Genomic DNA, 17,962 nt, shown 5'->3' with positions numbered 1-17,962 from the left:
GGCAGTGTTTCCTAAAGTGACCATAACCGTGGTTGCCAAATGCTGCAGCAGTGTGCAGTGCCTGCCCCTATCACCAAGCAGCCTAGCAGCTCCCCCTGCTGGTGGCACAAGCATGAAACCTGCGTCACTAACACATCACATCCTGCCCCCAAGTGGACTCTGCACTAGGCACCTGAGCGAGCACACCATACCTAGCAAAACCACAATTTGGAATTATCCCAGTGGGGTGCATACTCCATTTATCTGCATAGAACAGCTCAGAAGTGACCTCCAGTGAGGTCACTAGCAGAGGATGGTTCCGTAACTACCCCCCCCCCCGCCCCCGAATGTGAATACTTACAGGATGGCACCCTTGAGTCTTCTGGAGGTCCCCTGGAGGTCCCCCACGAGAATGAAAAACATGAATAGCTGAAAACACCTATACCTAAAGTTGCAAGGGTGTGTATGGTGTTTGCACAAGAGAGGAGTTAGTCTTTTTACAGAGCCCAACCTACAACTGCAAACTGCAAACACTTGTTTCAATGAAAGCAAATCATGGGAAACATCCTAGCACCATCAACAGAGCCTGGACTTGGGCAGCCTGAGCCGAGTGAAAGAGGGCAGGACCTTGCAAGATTTATCTATTGCTCATGGATGGCCCCAAAACCAGTTCTAGGGACTCCTTTCACATAGTAAGATGACTCATCCATGAACCAAATTGCAAAATGGTGCCTCTTTGGTTCTTGGAGAGACTTCCCCCATTTCACTAGCCAATAATTGTTTCAGGTTGGGGAGGGGGTAGAGGTGCTCCGCCCCTTCTGCAATCAATCCATAAGGTGTTGGAGATTCTTTAGCTTCCTTCTTAAAAATTCCACCATTCTGTTCCCCAAAAGAAGAGTCCACTGAACTATTCTACAATTGCTTACTTGTGTGGCAGATCTTCCATATTTGCACCACCTTGTCCAAGCTACCCCATTAGGCAACTCAATTCCTCCAAGAGAATTTTGGATTAAATATGAAATTCTAAAGCCCAATGCAACTCAACTCCATCTCTTGTTACAAGAGTAATTAAACTTGTCTTATCTTTGAGGCTTCCCAGAAGGGAAACATAAGTGCCAAACCATTATTAATTGGTGATTGGCTCATTAGTATACTTCACACACACAAAAAAAGTCCAGAAAAGATGTGTCAGATTTTGCACTTGGGGCACCATGGGGTCAGTGCCCATGTTAGATTTACAGTAATCTAAGTCATAAAAAGAGCACAAAAATAGGAATGTGATCAGATTAGGTAAGGATAATCTCCTCCCATATATACCTGCCTGCATCCCAAGATTGTCCTCAGCGGTCCTTCTCCAGGAGGCCCCGCCAAAGGGAGTGAGGTGGTGGCTACTAAGAAGAAGGTCTTTTCTGTTGTGGCACCCCAGTTGTGGAATGGGCTTCCCAGAGAGGCTTGCCTGACACCTACGTTGTGCTCTTTCTGGCAACAAGTGAAAGCCTTATTTTCCCAGGTATTTTGGTCTTTCAGTTCCTGTTGTTTTAAATCTGTTTGATCAAGTAACCTCCCTTGAAGACCGTGGGAATGCTGTAGACATCATATACCTCGACTTCAGCAAAGCTTTCAACAAAGTGCCCCATGATATCCTGATGAGCAAACTAGCTCAAGTGGGCTAGATGAAACAACGATCCGGTGGAGCCACAGTTGGCTACAGAATCGGACTCAAAGAGTGCTTATCAATGGGACCTTCTCAAACTGGGAGAGGTAACGAGTGGGGTACCGCAGGGCTCAGTCCTGGGCCCAGTGCTCTTCAACATTTGTATTAATGACTTGGAGGAGGAGGTGCAGGGAATGCTGATCACATTTGCAGATGACACCAAATTGGGCGGGATAGCTAATACTTTGGAAGACAGAGACAAAATTCAAAGTGATCAGGATAGACTGGAGTGCTGGACAGAAAACAACAGAATGACATTTAATAGGGATAAATGCCAAGTTCTGCACCTAGGAAAAAGACACCAAATGCACAGTTACAAGGTGGGGGAGATGCGGCTCAACAACACGACATGCGAGAAGGAACTTGGAATTGTTGTCGATCACAAGCTGAATATGAGCCAACAAAGTGATGTGGCTGCAAAAAAGGCAAATGCTCTTTTGGGCTGCATTAAGAGAAGCATCGCTTCCAAATCCCGGGAAGGACTAGTTCCCCTCTACTCAGCACTGGTTAGGCCTCATCTGGAGTACTGTGTCCAGTTCTGGGCACCACACTTGAAGAAGGATGCAGACAAACTGGAGAGGGTTCAGAGGAGGGCAACAAAGATGATCAGGGGACTGGAAACAAAGCCCTATGAAGAGAGACTGAAAGAACTGGGCATGTTTAGCCTTGAGAAGATTAGACTGAGGGGAGATAGGATAGCCCTCTTCAAGTACTTGAAAGGTTGTCACAGAGAAGAAGGCCAGGATCTCTTCTTGATCATCCCAGAGTGCAGGACACGGAATCATGGGCTCAAGTGACAGGAAGCCAGATTCCGGCTGAACATCAGGAAAAACTTCCTGACTGTAAGAGCAGTACGACAATGGAACCAATTACCTGGGGAGGCGGTGGGCTCTCCCACACTGGTGGCCTTCAAGACGAGGCTGGACAGCCATCTGTCAGGGATGCTCTGACTTGGATTCCTGCATTGGGCAGGGGGTTGGACTCGATGGCCTTGTAGGCCCCTTCCAGCCCTACTATTCTATGATTCTATGAGTATTTAAAATCTTTGCATTGCTGCTAGGTTTTATTTTGATTTTTATTTTATACAATAGTTCTAAACTTTTAAACTTCCATATTGCATTTTATAATGTTGTATTTTATGGTTTAAATGTTGTGAACTGCCCAGAAAGCTTCAACTATGAAGTGGAATAGGAATGAATGATCTTCTCAAATTGTAAATACAAGACATGTTTTGAGAACATGTACTCACAAGACAGGATGGAGTAGTGTGTTTGTGACACAAGAATGATTTCTCTTTCTTGTGTCACAAACACATGTTTAACGTTATGGAATTCTAAAATGTTTTTATATATATATATGTTGCTATCATCATTTATGTCAATAAGAGGTGGAATTAAATAAAATTGATTTAGTATTCTTCCAGCTCGTCATGGCTTCCAGTCTGCTTTCTGTATGTGCTCAGGAACTGTTCGAGCAATCCCCACTGTTTCCATTTAGGGGAATATATGACAGGTCCAATGCCTTTCAACAAGTCCATAAATGAACTGGAATTAGGAGTGAGCACTGAGGTGGCCGAGTTTGCTGATGATATCAAAACAGAAAGGTTAAAACAACAAGGGATTTTGAAGAGCTCCAAAAACATCTCATGGAAAACCCCATGGAACGTATCACAAGGCTAAAAGATATGACGCCGGAAGATGGGCCCCTCAGGTCGGAAGGTGTCCAATATACTACTGGGGAAGAGCAGAGGGTACTTCCAAGTAGCGCCAGAAAGAGTGAAGCGGCTGGGCCAAAGCCGAAAGGACACTCAGCTGTGGATGTGTCTGGTGGTGAAAAGAAAATCCGATGCTGTAAAGAACAATATTGTTTAGGAACCTGGAATGTAAGATCAACGAATCAAGGTAAGCTGGAGGTGGTCAAACATGAGATGGCAAGATTGAACATCGACATCTTGGGAATCAGTGAACTAAAATGGACAGGCATGGGCGAATTTAATTCAGGTGACCATCATATTTACTACTGTGGGCAAGAATCCCTTAGAAGAAATGGAGTAGCACTCATAGTCAACAAAAGGGTGGGAAAAGCAGTACTGGGGTACAATCTTAAAAACGATAGAATGATCTCAGTAAGAATCCAAGGCAAACCATTCAACATCACAGTAATTCAAGTCTATGCCCCAACCACTGATGCCGAAGAAGCTGAGGTTGATCAGTTCTATGAAGACCTACAACACCTTCTAGAACTAACACCAAAAAAAGATGTCCTCTTCATCATAGGGGATTGGAATGCTGAAGTAGGAAGTCAAGAAATCACTGGGATAACAGGCAGGCATGGCCTTGGTGTACAAAATGAAGCAGGACAAAAGCTAATAGACTTTTGCCAAGAGAACACGCTGATCATAGCAAACACTCTTTTCCAACAGCACAAGAGACGACTCTACACATGGACATCACCAGATGGTCAATATCGAAATCAGATTGATTATGTCCTTTGCAGCCAAAGATGGAGAAGCTCTATACAGTCAGTCAAAACAAGACCTGGAGCTGACTGTGGCTCAGATCATGAGCTTCTTGTTGCAAAATTTCAGCTTAAATTGAAGAACGTAGAGAAAACCACTAAACCATTCAGGTATGACCTAAATCATATCCCTTCTGAATATACAGTGGAGGTGAGGAATAGATTTCAGGGATTAGACCTGATAGACAGAGTGCCTGAGGAACTATGGACGGAGGTCCGTAACATTGTTCAGGAGGCAGCAACTCAATCCATCCCAAAGAAAAAGAAATGCAAGAAAGCCAAGTGGCTGTCTGATGAGGCTTTACAAGTAGCTGAGGAAAGAAGGGAAGCGAAAAGCAAGGGAGAAAGGGGAAGATATATCCAACTGAATGCAGAGTTCCAGAGAATAGCAAGGAGAGACAAGAAGGCCTTCTTAAATGAACAATGCAAAGCAATCGAGGAAAACAACAGAATGGGAAAGACTAGAGATCTCTTCAAGAAAATCGGAGATCTCAAGGGAACGTTTTGTGCGAAGACGGGCATGATAAAGGACAAAGAAGGCAGGGACCTAACAGATGCAAATGAGATTAAGAAGAGGTGGAAAGAATACACAGAAGAACTATACAGGAAAGATCTTAATGTCCCTGATAGCCATTATAGTGCAGTCACTGAACTTGAGCTGGACATCCTAGAGAGTGAAGTCAAGTGGGCCTTAGGAAGCATTACTAACAACAATGCTAGTGGAGATGACAATATTCCAGCTGAGCTATTTAAAATCCTAAAAGAAGATGCTGTTAAAGTGCTGCATTCAATATGCCAACAAATTTGGAACACTCAACAATGGCCGCAAGACTGGAAAAGGTCAGTTTACATTCCAATTCCAAAGAAGGGCAACGCCAAAAAGTGTTCAAACTACCGCACAATTTCGCTCATTTCACATGCCAGCAAGGTGATGCTCAAAATCCAACAAGCTAGGCTTCAGCAGTATGCGAACCAAGAACTACCGGAAGTACAAGCTGCATTTCAAAGAGGCAGAGGAACTAGAGATCAAATCGCCAACATTCGCTGCATCATGGAGAAAGCAAGAGAATTCCAGAAAAACATGTATTTCTGCTTCATTGACTACGCTAAAGCCTTTGATTGTGTGGATCACAACAAACTGTGGCAAATTCTTAAAGTGATGGGAGTACCAGACCACCTTACCTGTCTCCTGAGAAACCTGTACGAGGATCAAGAAGCAACAGTAAGAACCAGACATGGAACAACCGAGTGGTTCAAAATTGGGAAAGGAGTACGACAAGGCTGCATATTGTCACCCTGTTTATTTAACTTATATGCAGAGTACATCATGAGAAATGCCGGGTTGGATGAATCAGAGGTCGGAATTAAGATTGCTGGGAGAATTATCAACAACCTCCGATATGAAGACGATACCACCCTAATGGCAGAAAGCGAAGAGGATCTAAAGAGCCTCTTGTTGAGGGTGAAAGAGGAGAGTGCAAAAGCTGGTTTGAAACTCAACATTAAGGAAACGAAGATCATGGCATCTGGCCCTATCACTTCCTGGCATATAGAAGGGGAAGAAATGGAAGCAGTGACAGATTTTACTTTCTTGGGTTCCAAGATCACCGCAGACGGTGACTGTAGCCATGAAATTAAAAGACGCTTGCTCCTTGGGAGGAAAGCTATGGCAAACCTAGACAGCATAGTAAGAAGCAGAGACATCACCTTGCCGACAAAGGTCCGTCTAATCAAAGCTATGGTTTTCCCAGTAGTAATGTATGGCTGTGAGAGCTGGACTATAAGGAAGACTGAGCACCGAAGAATTGATGCTTTCGAACTGTGGTGCTGGAGAAGACTCTTACGAGTCCCCTGGACTGCAAGGAGGTCAAATCAGTCCATCCTAAAGGAAATCAGCCCTGACTGCTCATTGGAAGGGCAGATACTGAAACTGAAGCTCCAATATTTTGGCCACCTAATGCGAAGAGAAAACTCTCTGGAAAAGACCCTGATGCTGGGAAAGAGTGAAGGCAAAAGGAGAAGGGGATGGCAGAGGATGAGATGGCTAGATAGCATCACCGATGCAATGAATATGAACTTGAGCACACTCCGGGAGAGAGCGCAGGACAGGAAGGCCTGGCGTGCTATGGTCCATGGGGTCACGAAGAGTCGGACATGACTGAACAACAACAAAAAACATTTCTCCAAGCTTGCAGAATGGGCATCAAAATGGCAAATGCAGTTCAGTGTAAGCAAGTGTAAAGTGATGCACACTGGGGCAAACAATCCCATCTTCAAGTATAGCCGGATGGGATCTGAGCTAGCAGTGTCTAAGACAGAGACCTTGGGGTTGTTGTGGACAGCTCAATGAAAATGTCAACCCAGTCTGCAGCAGCTGTAAAAAAGGCAAACTCCATGTCAGAGATATAATTAGGAAAGGAATTGAGAATAAAAGTGCCAATATCATACTGCCCTTATACAAATCTATGGTGTGACCACACTTAGAATATTGTGTACAGTTTTAGTCACCATACATGTATGTATGTATGTATGTTGGTTTGTTGGTTGAAGGGCAGAGAAGGGCAACTAAAATGATCAAGGAGCTAGAGCATCTCCCCTATGAGGGAAGGTTGTAACAGCTGGGACTGGAAAAAAGGAGGGTGATGAGAGACACGATGGAGCTGTACAAAATTATGGTGTGGAGAATGTGGATAAGGAGACATTTTTCTCCCTCTCTCTTAATATTAGATCCAAATGGGGTCATCCCATGAAGCTGATTGGTGGGAAATTCAGGACAGATAAAAGTATTCCTTCATAGAGTGCATAGCGGAACTACGGAATTCACTTTCGCAAGATGTAGATGGCCATCAATTTCAATGGCTTTAAAAGGGGTTAGACAAATTCCTGGAGGAGAAGGCTATCAATGGCTACTAGTCCTGATGGTTATGTGCTACCTTGAGTATCAGAGGCAGTATGCTACGTGCACCAGTTGCTGGGGAACATGATGGGAGTGTGTTAATGCATTCATGTTCTGCTTGTGGGTTTCCCACAGGCAGCTGGTTGGCCACTGTGTAACAGAATGCTGGACAAGATAGGGCTTAGTGCTGGTCCATCATGCTTCTTTTTATGTTCTTCCTTGTTCCTGACATGTTGCAGATGGGAGCCAGGTTTCAATAAGATGCATGCAATGCCACATGACTACATAGCCTAGCTACAGTTATCCATGCTCTGATAACTTCTCGTCTGGATTACTGCAATGCGTTATACGTGGGGCTGCCTTTGAAAACGGTCCGGAAACTTCAGCTGGTCCAAAATAGGGCAGCAAGATTGTTAACAGGGACTGGCCTGCGAGCTCATATTACGCCAGTACTTTTCCAGCTGCACTGGCTGCCAGTCCACTTCCGGGCCCGATTCAAAGTGCTGGTGTTAACATTCAAAGCCCTTAACGGCTTGGGGCCAGGTTACCTGAAGGATCGCCTCCTCCCATATGTGCCTGCCCGGACCTTAAGATCATCCTCAGCGGCCCTTCTCCGTGAGCCCCTGCCAAAGGAAGTGAGGCGGGTGGCTACTAGGAGGAGGGCTTTTTCTGCTGTGGCACCCCGGCTCTGGAATGAGCTCCCTAGTGAGGTTCGCCTGGCGCCTACATTGTATTCCTTTCGGCGCCAGGTGAAGACCTTTTTATTTTCCCAGGCATTTTAGCATTTTAGCTTTCTAAATGTTTATCTTTGCTGTTTTAAATCTGTATTTTAAACTCTTGCACTGCTGCTAGGTTTTATTGTGGTTGTATTGTTTATATTGTGGTTTTAATGTTCTATATATTTTAAATTGTTTTATTGTGTATTGTTTGGTTTTAATTTTTGTGAACCGCCCAGAGAGCTTCGGCTATTGGGCGGTATAGAAATGAAATGAATGAATGAATGAATGAATGAATAAATACATTTGTTTCCATTGGGCCTGGCTGTAGTGAAATCTGAAGGCAAAGATGTCGGCAGCTGGTTGGCCACTATGTGAACGGAATGATGGATGAGATGGACCCTTGGTTTGATCCCACAGGGCCCTTATGTTCTTAAAAGAGGATTCATTAAACAAATTAATGGAGGTGAGGTTTATCAGCTGCTAAATGCTACACTGGCAAAATGAAATTATGTATAGACACTTATGTCAATGAAGAGTATTATCATACTCATAATCCAGCCCCCACCACAGGATGCCCTGGAGCGCCTTCTGCTGGTCTCTTGCAGGCAGGCATGGGCAGCTCAAGCAAGCCAGCGAACTCCACCAGAGTAGGTGTCTGGGAGGCTGCCTGTCTCTGCCCGAGGGGCCTGCGCCTTCCCGTGGTGCCCAGTTGCCTCCCACTTCTTTCCAGGAAAAGCGGTGGCACCAAACTCTGCCCGTCTCTCGTCTTTAACTGCGAGAATTCCCTGGATGACTGAAGCCCGTCTCCTTGGGCCAGTTCTCAGTGCCCTGGCCCTCCCACCCCAATTGCCCAGCAGCTGTACATTGGGGCAAATGCCTGTGCCCCACAGCCATGGCAACTTTTGGGTACACTCAGGACTTTCCCAATCAAAAGCGGGAAGGGGGGACAAACTTGGAACGTTTCACCAGCGAATGTGAATTCTGTTTGATGGTCACACAAAGACCTCAGTATCGCAGTGGTAGGTTCCCTCTTCAAGCATTTATCGTTCTCGGAGGACACAGATGGGGTCATGCTTGCGCAAACTTGCCTTGCTGTGCCATCCTGGGGACTCCAAGGGCCAGACTCTGCTCCCCTCAGACAGCCTGCCCTGCAAACCCTGCCCAGCAGCCCCTTTGCCAGGGGCTTCCCACCCTTGAGGAGAGTTTGGAACATGCTAAATCTGCATGGGGTTCGGTAGGAGCCCTACAGGACATACTGCAGAGCACTGAAGGGCCTGAGAAGACCCACCATCCTTGGGTTTGACAGCTTTGTCAGAAATGAGGGGAGGGGGCCACTGAGCAGTGGCAGAGCCCCTGTGTTGCCTGTAAAAGGTCCCGGGCTCATCCCCTTGAATCTCCCCTTAAAAGATCTCATGCAACAGGGCTGAGACTGACCTGATGGCCAGGCAGAGCAGATGGACCAGTGTCTTGACTCGGTTCCAGACAGCTTCACGCGTTCCGTTAGTCCACATCCCATATTCCTGGCTTCCCGAAGGAGCATTCCTGTCCTCAAAGCGATCCCCTCCCAACTGAGCACACAAACCCCTCGCCCCCTGCCAGGAACGAACTGGGCCACGCAGCCGTTAGGGACATAGAAAATAAATTTTATTCTCCGTTTAGGTGTCTACACTGTAGTTGCATCACTAACCACGACCCTCATGGGAAGAATGCAGCTCACGTTACTCGACACAGACCACAGAGAAGCCTCTGTCCGCAGCCAGAGTCCGCGCTCGTCGCCGCAGAGGGGAGGAGGAGGGGCAGCGACAGCAGCCCAGGCTTGGCTCTTTGACATACTCAACAGAAACAAAAAATATCAAATTCCAGAGACAGATCCCCCCCAGCCCCCCTCCTGCCTGCTGTGGGTGGGCGGCAGAGCCCTGCAGAGGCAGGCAGGCAGGCAGGCGGCAGGCAGGGGCGAGGCTGCAGCCTTGGCGGTGCTCAAAGCCCGCAGTGGCGATGCCAGGGTCAAGGCTGTGCTCCTGCGGCAGCAGGGACTGGCGAACCCAGAGCGTTTGGAGAGGAGATGACGGGCGAGGCAGCCAGGCTGCCGATGGGCTGTGAGGCAGACATGGAGGTGATCCCTGTGCAGGCAAGAGGGGAGGCGAAGAGAAGAGAGTCAGCCTGAGCCAGGACAAGGGGACCGGGAGGGGAAGGCCGCATCTGCCCCACCAGCCTCTCCACAGAAGACCAAGGCTGGGGAAAGCCAGGCTGAGCGGCAACATCTAATCCTCCAGGACACCCTTGCCAAGGCCACTCCCAGCAGCGGCCTCCCCGACCGACCCAGCCCTGCGCTCGGGCATGGAGGCCTACCTGCCAACATGCTGGAGGAGCTGACAGGTGTGTTGGCCGACGAGAGCCCCGTGGAGGAGCCCATCCTTGCCGGATCTTTCACTATTGGGTCTGGCAGAAGAGAGGGGCTGGTGACTCCAGGGAGAGTGGAGGACCACCCACTCTGCCCAGACACCCCTCCCCCCCGAGTACCCAGAGGACAGCCCATTCACCGGAGGAGCGGCACAGAGGGCTCTGCCCAGGGTGGAGGGGACAATCCCCCCTTTGGACCTTTGGGGGCAAGAGGTGCGGGCCAAAGGGGGCTGGAGAATTCCATCCAGAGCTGAGAGGCGGACCTGAGGCCGGGCGAGGGCCCGGAGGGGGCCGCAGCAGCTTGAGCGGCTGCACCATGTGGCAGAGCTCCCGTCACAAAGAAGGACCCCCGAGACTGGCGCCCCTCTGCACAGAGCCTCTCCTTGCTGGAAGTGCAGTGCCAGAGCCCCTGCACCACAGAGCCTCAGGGAGACTGCAGAAAAGTCCACCAAGAGGGGAACCGCCGGGGCACGGGGGGTAGGCCCAGCTCTGGCCGCGTGGGCAACGGGGAGGGTGCCTTGGAGCCAACGCCTGCACCAGAGAGGGGGCAGCAGGACTGACGGGGAGGCGGCACGGAACGTACAGAAGTAGGGGTGCTCCATGGCCTCGCGGGCCGTGAGCCGCGTCTGGTGGTCGTAGCGCAGCAGCTTGTCCAAGAAGTCCAGGGCCTCGGTGCTCACCAGGTGCTGGTTCTCGCTGTGTACGAAGCGCTCCCATCGCTTGCGAGAGTGTCTGTGCAGGAGAGAGGGAGGGAGGGACGGACCCGGAGGCCTTGCGCTGCTGGAGATCCAGGAGCCGCAGGCGGGAAGAGGCCACTGGCCACAGCGGCCGGTGACCCACCCTCAGAGGCAGGGGGACGGGCTCCTCGGGGCCAGCGCCCTTCTCAAAGTGCCCCGACTTCCCCCGCCCGCCAGCCTCGTCAGAACCACTCTGGCAACATGGACCCTGGCCAGCCCTGGCCCTCACCTGCCGAGGATGTCGTTGAAGCGGGGGTCCAGTTCAATGTTGTATTTGTCGATGTAGTCATAGAGGTCCTCTGTGCCAAGCACCTTTGCGATCCGCACCAACTGGGAGCAATGGAGATGGTGAAAGAGCGAGACCGGGGGGGGGGGGGGGGCACACGACACACATTATTCTGCAAGCCCTGCAATGCAGGAAGCCAAGGGTGGGGGTGTGCCCTGGACGCAGGGAGCCTGATGAAGTGAGCAACCTTGCGTGAATTGGTGCAAGCCGAAGCGGAGGGGGGTGTACGGCCCGCCTGCAGCAGGCCCCCACCGCAATTCTGCTTGCAGCCATCCAGACCTCTTCCACCTGTTGCCCCCTCCCCCCAAACGGACAAAAACACTTGCCCTGGGGAAGGGGGAGATCGTGGCAGGTGCTGGAGGGCTCCTGCAACCAATGGCTGGAGCCGCGTCATCGCTGGAGCCCTCCTCTGCCGACTGCCGTGTCCGAAGGCGAGTCCTTCGTGCCCGTCAGGGGAGGAGGGCCAGCAACACTTCTGACCATGAAGCCATCACGGGTTCCAAGCGTTTGACTTTAATGCTCAAAGGCTGCAATGTGAGGGGTGGCGGGGAAGCCACAATCTTGCGGGGGAGCCTCTTCCAGAAAGGAAAGATCAGAAGATGACCGGGGGGCGGGGGGCAGAGGTGAGGGTCTATCAGAGTTGCTGGATTCAGATCCCCCTCCACAAGCAGCTGAAGCCGGCTCAGCTGCCCCCACACCAAGGGAGGAAGGGGCAGGCCGGCCATGTGCACCCAGATGGCCTCACCTGGTCGTAGTTGTCGTGGCCGTGGAAGAAGGGCTCCTTGCGGAAGATCATACTGGCCAACATGCAGCCCAGGCTCCACATGTCCAGGCTGTAGTCATACATCTGGGAAAGGAGGGGGCGGGGGAGAGAGCGGTGAGGCGGGAGAGGGGGAGAAGGGCAACATGAGCAGTGGGCAGAAACCACTCCCTCTGCCAGGCAGGAGGCATCCCCCTGGGGCAGGAGCCGCCTGGAGGGAAGGCTGCTTGAGTCGGCCTTCCTTGGCTAGAGGGCCTCTCTAGAGGGTGCCCCTTCACCCCCCCAGCCTCAGTCCCCCCAACTCCACTGTCTGTGCTGGGCTCCGCCATCTCCAACAGAATAAGCTCCAGTGGGCAGCCATCCCAGGGACCTCAAGCTCCCCGACCCCTCCTCTGGCTGTGACACCCCCCCCCCCCCCCGCACACTCATCATTTCCCTTCCGGATCACAAGGCGTTTGCTTCCCACTGCCTGCCTGCTGGCCTAGCCCACGCTGGTCTCCTGGGACCGGCAGGGACTTTCCAGGGCCTGCAGCAAAAGTCGTCCCCAGCCCAAACTCTTGAACTGGAGACAGCTGGGAAGGGGCCGCAGAGGACCTGCTGTGCATGAGGCAGGTCCCGTGTTCCATCTCCACCATCTCCAGGGAAAAGGGCCAGGTAGCAGCAGATGGGGGGGGAGATCTCCCAATGTCGGAGACCCTGGACAGCCCCTCGGAAGAGACAAGACTAGGCCCTGCGGATGAACAGCCTAGCCTGGCCTGGCCTGGCTGAAGCCCGCGTCTTATGGCCCTGTGACTGCGCTCCAGGTCCTCCCCCACAGCCAGGGCTCGGTCCCAATGTACCTGGTAGTCCACCAGCAGCTCCGGCCCCTTGAAGTACCGGGAGGCCACCCGCACATTGTACTCTTGTCCCGGGTGGTAGAACTCCGCCAGACCCCAGTCGATCAGACGCAGCTGCAGCCAGAGGGGGAGGGAGAGAGCAGCCCTGAGCACCCAAACCCAGCTCTCTGGGGAGGAAGCAGGAAGGGCAGCCCTTGCTCCACTCCTCCGCAGGGAAGTCCCAAGGCTCGGCGGAGGCCTGGACTGGCAGCCCGCGGCAGCAGCAGCCTGCCCAGGGAGATGGAAGGACTGGTCCAGGCCTGGACGCATCCTGACAATCAGGGGCGCTTCCTGCAGAAAATCGGGAGATGGACCACAGCCCAGCCTACAAGTAGCCACTGAAGAGTTTGCGGGCGTGGCTGGCCAACCCCTTCCCAAATTCAGCAGGAAGCAAGCAAACGGAAGAGGCTCAGAAAGCAAAAGGCATCTGCTGACCTGCTGTTTGTGGTAGCCAATGTCTGCCTGGGTCAGTGGCACAGCTGGTGCCAAGTCCTTCCCTGGGGTGGGACGTGCCAGGGAGGAGTGCAAGACCAGCACCGCCGTGGGTGTGGGCCACATGAGACTCCCCCACCCCTTTCTGCCATCTCTCTGAGACTACCCCCTGCCATATAACCCACCCCTGCATGAATCCACCGAGACCCCACCTCCATGAATCCCAGCAGCAAAACTCCTTTGATACAGACCCTCCCATTATCTGCTGCTTGGTCCACATGCAGAACTTTGGAACAAAACAGATCCTCCAAGGGGCAACACTTCCTGCCTGGAGAAATATGTCTCGAAGGCCAGCCCAAAGGCTAGAGACACCCGCCAAACAAGCGGGTCTATTGCCCGTATGCCCTGCTCGTGAGTGCCGCAGGGACCTCTGTCGACCTGCCCGCTGCTGGACCAGATGGGCCTTCAGCCTGATCCAGCAGGGCTGCTCTGATTAACTCCTTGTTAGCAATGTTACTCTTTCCCACCTAGGGCAATGTTTCCCCCCTTCCCTCCATGTCCCCATTCCTCTCATGCCATGGGTCTTAAAAAACAGAGCCTGTGGGCAGGGACATGGCTTCCGTGCAGTGCGTTTGGGGTACTTTAAAAAAAGATAAATAAAATCAGAGATACAAAATGGTGATTAGATCCTAGTGAACGACGCTTGCATTCTACCCGAGGAGGTGCCCCCTACCCCAAATCCCAGCCTGACGAGGCAACTGAATCCCCACAGCCCAATGGTTCAGCCCACATACAATTGTTTTGCTGTTCTCTGCTAGGGGGTAACTTCAATTCCAGGTTTGGGCACTTGGGGGTAAAAATGTCCCACCTCCCACATTTTCTAGCAATCAGCGTGTCTTGGACTCTGCGTGCATCACAGTGGCCAAGATACCTGTAATCATCTGGAGCTACTTCTCTTGCCTCCCATTTCTATGGGAAGACTCACAAATCTCTCCCAGTCTGCCTCGGTGACATGTGTGCCACATTTCAGCTGTCTAGGTGGTTTGGGAATACGAGCTGTTGGGGTGCTTTGGACCCTAATATTGTACTGTAAAATGTATTGAATTTCAGGGTTTTGGATGATCAGGAACAAATTTAACCATCTTGACAACCCCCCACAGCCAGTCAGGGCAGGGGAGAACCAAATCCCTCTCAAACACACTCACTCTTTTTAACTTGCCTTTTAAACCTGGTTATTTTTAGAGTTTTTATTTGACTGTTTTTATCTTCTGAATTTTGTGTAAATCGCCTTAGTTAGCTTCAGAAACACAGTATAGAAATACCATAAATAAATAAATGAGAAACTTTGCAAAGAATACATCAGTATTCAAAGTCACAATGCTTTAGGATCATAATATTATCAATTAAATGCAGCCTGGTATTTTCAAATAGACATTATTGGAATATAATCCAAAATATGTTAAAAACATCCTTCAAGTATTATTTTGGTCTATCTCCCAACAGCTTGTGTTTGATCCCAGCAAGGTACTGCATCTCTGGAAACAGATTTATTATTTTATGAACTGGTTATATTGATACGGAATTGTATGTTTTACATTGTATGCCACATTGTGAGGACTGCAGTGATGAAAGGCAGCTAACACATGCATAAAACTGACCTGCTTTTAATGAATAAGCACTGTGACCTCGGGGCATTGCAGCTTCGAGTACTGGCGTGTTCCCTGCAATGTCTCACACTCAAGAATGCCTTTCCCCTCCCCCACCAGCCACTTGTAAAAAAGGCCAGAAGGTTTAGGAAGTCCTGGTTCAAAGCAAGAGCAGGTCAGAGACCCCAGACCAACACCCATTGCCCAAAGCTTCAAAGAGGAGGGTCCAGTGTAGGACTATCTTTGCCAGTTGGACTAACATAGAAACAAAAATCAGTATTACCCAATGAACGAGGCACAGGGCTTGATGCGTCTCCAACCTCTTGCAGACACTCCACAACTGGACCCGTTCTGCCTCCACTCAAGAACCACCCACGGCCGCCCCCAAGCACCAGGCCTGAGCGAGCTGGTGGAGCAGGAGAGGCCTCCCTGGCTCACGGCACTGTATTCCAGCGAGGCCCAAATGCGACACACATGCCCACAAGCGGCCTTACCTTCCGGTGCTCATGGTCTATCATCACATTGTGTGGCTTGACATCCCGATGCATGACCCCCATGCTGTGGCAATAATCCAGGGCCTGTGGGAGCAGCAGGAGACCAACTGACAAAGGCCACATCAGAACAGCCTTGCTCCAAAAGCAAACGCATGCCAGGAGAACGCCAAAATCCATATAGCATAATACCTTTATTACACAATATGGATTTGGGCATTTTTTACTTATGGCTGAACAATGCAGGCGGCCCTGTCTGGGTAGTGGTGGGCCAGCAGGATTGTGCCACCTGAGCTGACAGGGTCAGGGCAAGCTGCCCCCGGCTGGGGCCAGGCCAGTGGGCGGCAAGAGTAACTGGGGCGCGCCATGACCGAGGCTCTTCTCAGCAGCCAGCAGCCTTTTGCTGCCCCCTGCTGGACCTGCACAAGGCCAGCCGCACTTCAGCTGGAGCGCTGCCCTGGAACCAGGGAGACCCATGTCCAAGTCCCCCTCAGCCGTGATGAAGCTTCCTGAGTGACTTTCGGCCAGGCCCTCACGCTCACCCACGCACAGGGCTGTAGGGGGGGATCCAAGGGTGCTGGGTGAAAGAGGACCATGCATGCCACCCTGCGGTCCTTGGAGGAAGGGCAGGAGAACAATGTGAAGAGGCTGCTGAGCCTGGCGTCACAGAGGCTCCAGCAGCCAGGGGGCTCTCTGCAACAGACCCCCAAATACTGCAAAGGTACGAAGGCGCCTCCTGCAGCGGACTCCTACTGCCCCCTCAGGCTGCAGTGGCCCTGCAAGGCCTCTAGGGTGGAAGGTCTCTCCCAGCCGCATTACTCCTGAGCTGGGGTTGTCAAGGGCCAAATCTGGGGCCGTCAGCATGCAAATGGTGTGCTCTTCCATGGAGCTATGGCTCTGCATTTAGCTGCAGGCAAAGCTGGTGCAGGACGGGGCACAACAAACAGGCACACACATCCCTCCTGGCCGCTCCCTGAGCCAATCTGGGCCTCCTGGGACACAGGCCACGGAGGACTGCTCAGCTGGAAGAGCCTGCTCTGCTTTGCCCCAGTTCCCCTGTCCTGCCACCCGAGAAGGAGCCACTGTGTGGGGCTAGCCAACAAAGCAGCCCATTGCCTTCTTCCCCTGGGCTCGATCCCTTACCTTCAGGATTTCATACATGTAGAATCGGATGTCGAAGTCTGATAGCGTCTGATACAATTGCTGGGAGAGGAGAGAAAGAGGAATGCAGAAAGGTGGTTAGTGAGACAACTCCATGGCTCAGCCCATCTGTTTTTAACAGCAAGGCTCTCCCTTGGAATAACAGAGTGCCTCTGAACATGTGCAGAGCACCTGCCTTTGCTAGTGAGTCTTCACAACCACCCATGCAGGTCTGGGACCATGTGAGGAGCTCAAGGCTGCAGGGTTTAAGACTGAGCAAAGGCAGTGTCCCCACAATGCTCGCGTTAAAGCTTCCTGCCCTGCCTGGCCTTTGCCCTCTGCGAAGTGCTAGGAGGAGGTGGCCTTCTGCCTGCTCCGGCTACTTGGGCACAACCTGCCACCTGGAATTCAGGATTTGGGCCCTCCTGCTCCCTTCTCCTGCGCTGCTCTCGTGCCCCAGAACCATTTCCGCAACTGCCACCCCACCTCAGCCCAACACAGGGATCAATCTGCTTCTCTGCCCTGACAGGAAGGGAGAAGGAAAACATCTTAGGGCTGACAAGAGGGAAGACAAACTAGGGCAAAATGCCTGCTTGTCTGTTTCAAGAGGTCCTTCCTGCAAGGCTTACGGCAGCCTAGGAAAAGGAACATCACACATGGCCAAACCACGGAGGGGCCACTGGTGCAGCCTCTGAACCTTAATGTGGAAATTACATTAAAGGGAGGGAGGGAGGGAGGCAGGCAGGCAGGCAGGCAGTTTAGCTAGAGGCTGGGCCTGCATTTGCTTTCCAAGGGCCTCTCCCCACAGCGCTGACAACTGCTTGGTCATGAGCAAGTGCTAGAAGCAAGACACAACCCAGAGGCTGGGGAAAAGGAACTAGCTAAATTTGATACCCCTCAATCTTTCTCCCACCCCCAATTCAGCTCACAGCAGAGTGGCATTTAAGCCTTGCTTTATTTCTTAACTTTGTAAGCCGCTCTGGGAGCCTTTTTGGCTGAAGGGCAGGATAAAAATGCTTTGAATAAACAAATTATTACTCTCTTCACCACACTGATTCCTGGACAGGGACAGGCTTTCCAGCCATCCTGGAATATACAGGTTAAAGCTAGTAGCTTCTGCTACGCTCTAGGCCCATTTTAAGCCCCCGCCCCACCCCCACTGCAGTGGAGGGATCCAGAAGGACTGCAGGCACGCAGCTGGCAGCATCCACTCACCTTAAAATCTGTGTTGTTGACATGCTCAAAGACCAGGGCAGGGGTCCGGGACTGCAGGGCAGCAAAAGCAGCAGCAGCCCCACCACGCATTCCAGGGCAGGAGAGAGAAAACAAAAAATGGCAAAGATGTAGTCTCACTCGTGATGTCGAGCACC

At 51.4% G+C, this 17,962-nt stretch overlaps 1 protein-coding gene across 6 annotated transcripts in view; it reads right to left on the bottom strand.

The window, feature by feature from the left end:
• Nucleotides 1-7,924: 7,924 nt before the first annotated feature.
• Nucleotides 7,925-17,962, bottom strand: part of LOC146346460 (casein kinase II subunit alpha-like) — a 32,192-nt gene continuing 22,154 nt past the window's right edge. For all 6 annotated transcript variants that reach the window (XM_084848489.1, XM_084848492.1, XM_084848488.1 and 3 more), the window contains 9 exons: nucleotides 17,808-17,858; nucleotides 16,596-16,655; nucleotides 15,456-15,539; nucleotides 12,848-12,958; nucleotides 11,994-12,095; nucleotides 11,192-11,292; nucleotides 10,809-10,957; nucleotides 10,175-10,264; nucleotides 7,925-9,945 (listed from right to left, as the gene is read on the bottom strand). In XM_084848489.1, the coding sequence (XP_084704615.1) occupies nucleotides 9,830-9,945; nucleotides 10,175-10,264; nucleotides 10,809-10,957; nucleotides 11,192-11,292; nucleotides 11,994-12,095; nucleotides 12,848-12,958; nucleotides 15,456-15,539; nucleotides 16,596-16,655; nucleotides 17,808-17,858 (864 nt within the window). In that variant the 3' untranslated portion in view covers nucleotides 7,925-9,829. The remainder of the gene's footprint in view (nucleotides 9,946-10,174; nucleotides 10,265-10,808; nucleotides 10,958-11,191; nucleotides 11,293-11,993; nucleotides 12,096-12,847; nucleotides 12,959-15,455; nucleotides 15,540-16,595; nucleotides 16,656-17,807; nucleotides 17,859-17,962) is intronic.

Source organism: Heloderma suspectum, chromosome 4 (assembly GCF_057233095.1).
Source record: "Heloderma suspectum isolate Gila_16-S chromosome 4, 16-S_ref, whole genome shotgun sequence".
NCBI lineage: Eukaryota > Metazoa > Chordata > Lepidosauria > Squamata > Helodermatidae > Heloderma > Heloderma suspectum.
The sequence above is the reverse complement of the archived record's forward strand: the minus strand, read 5'-3'. Positions and strand labels throughout refer to the sequence as shown.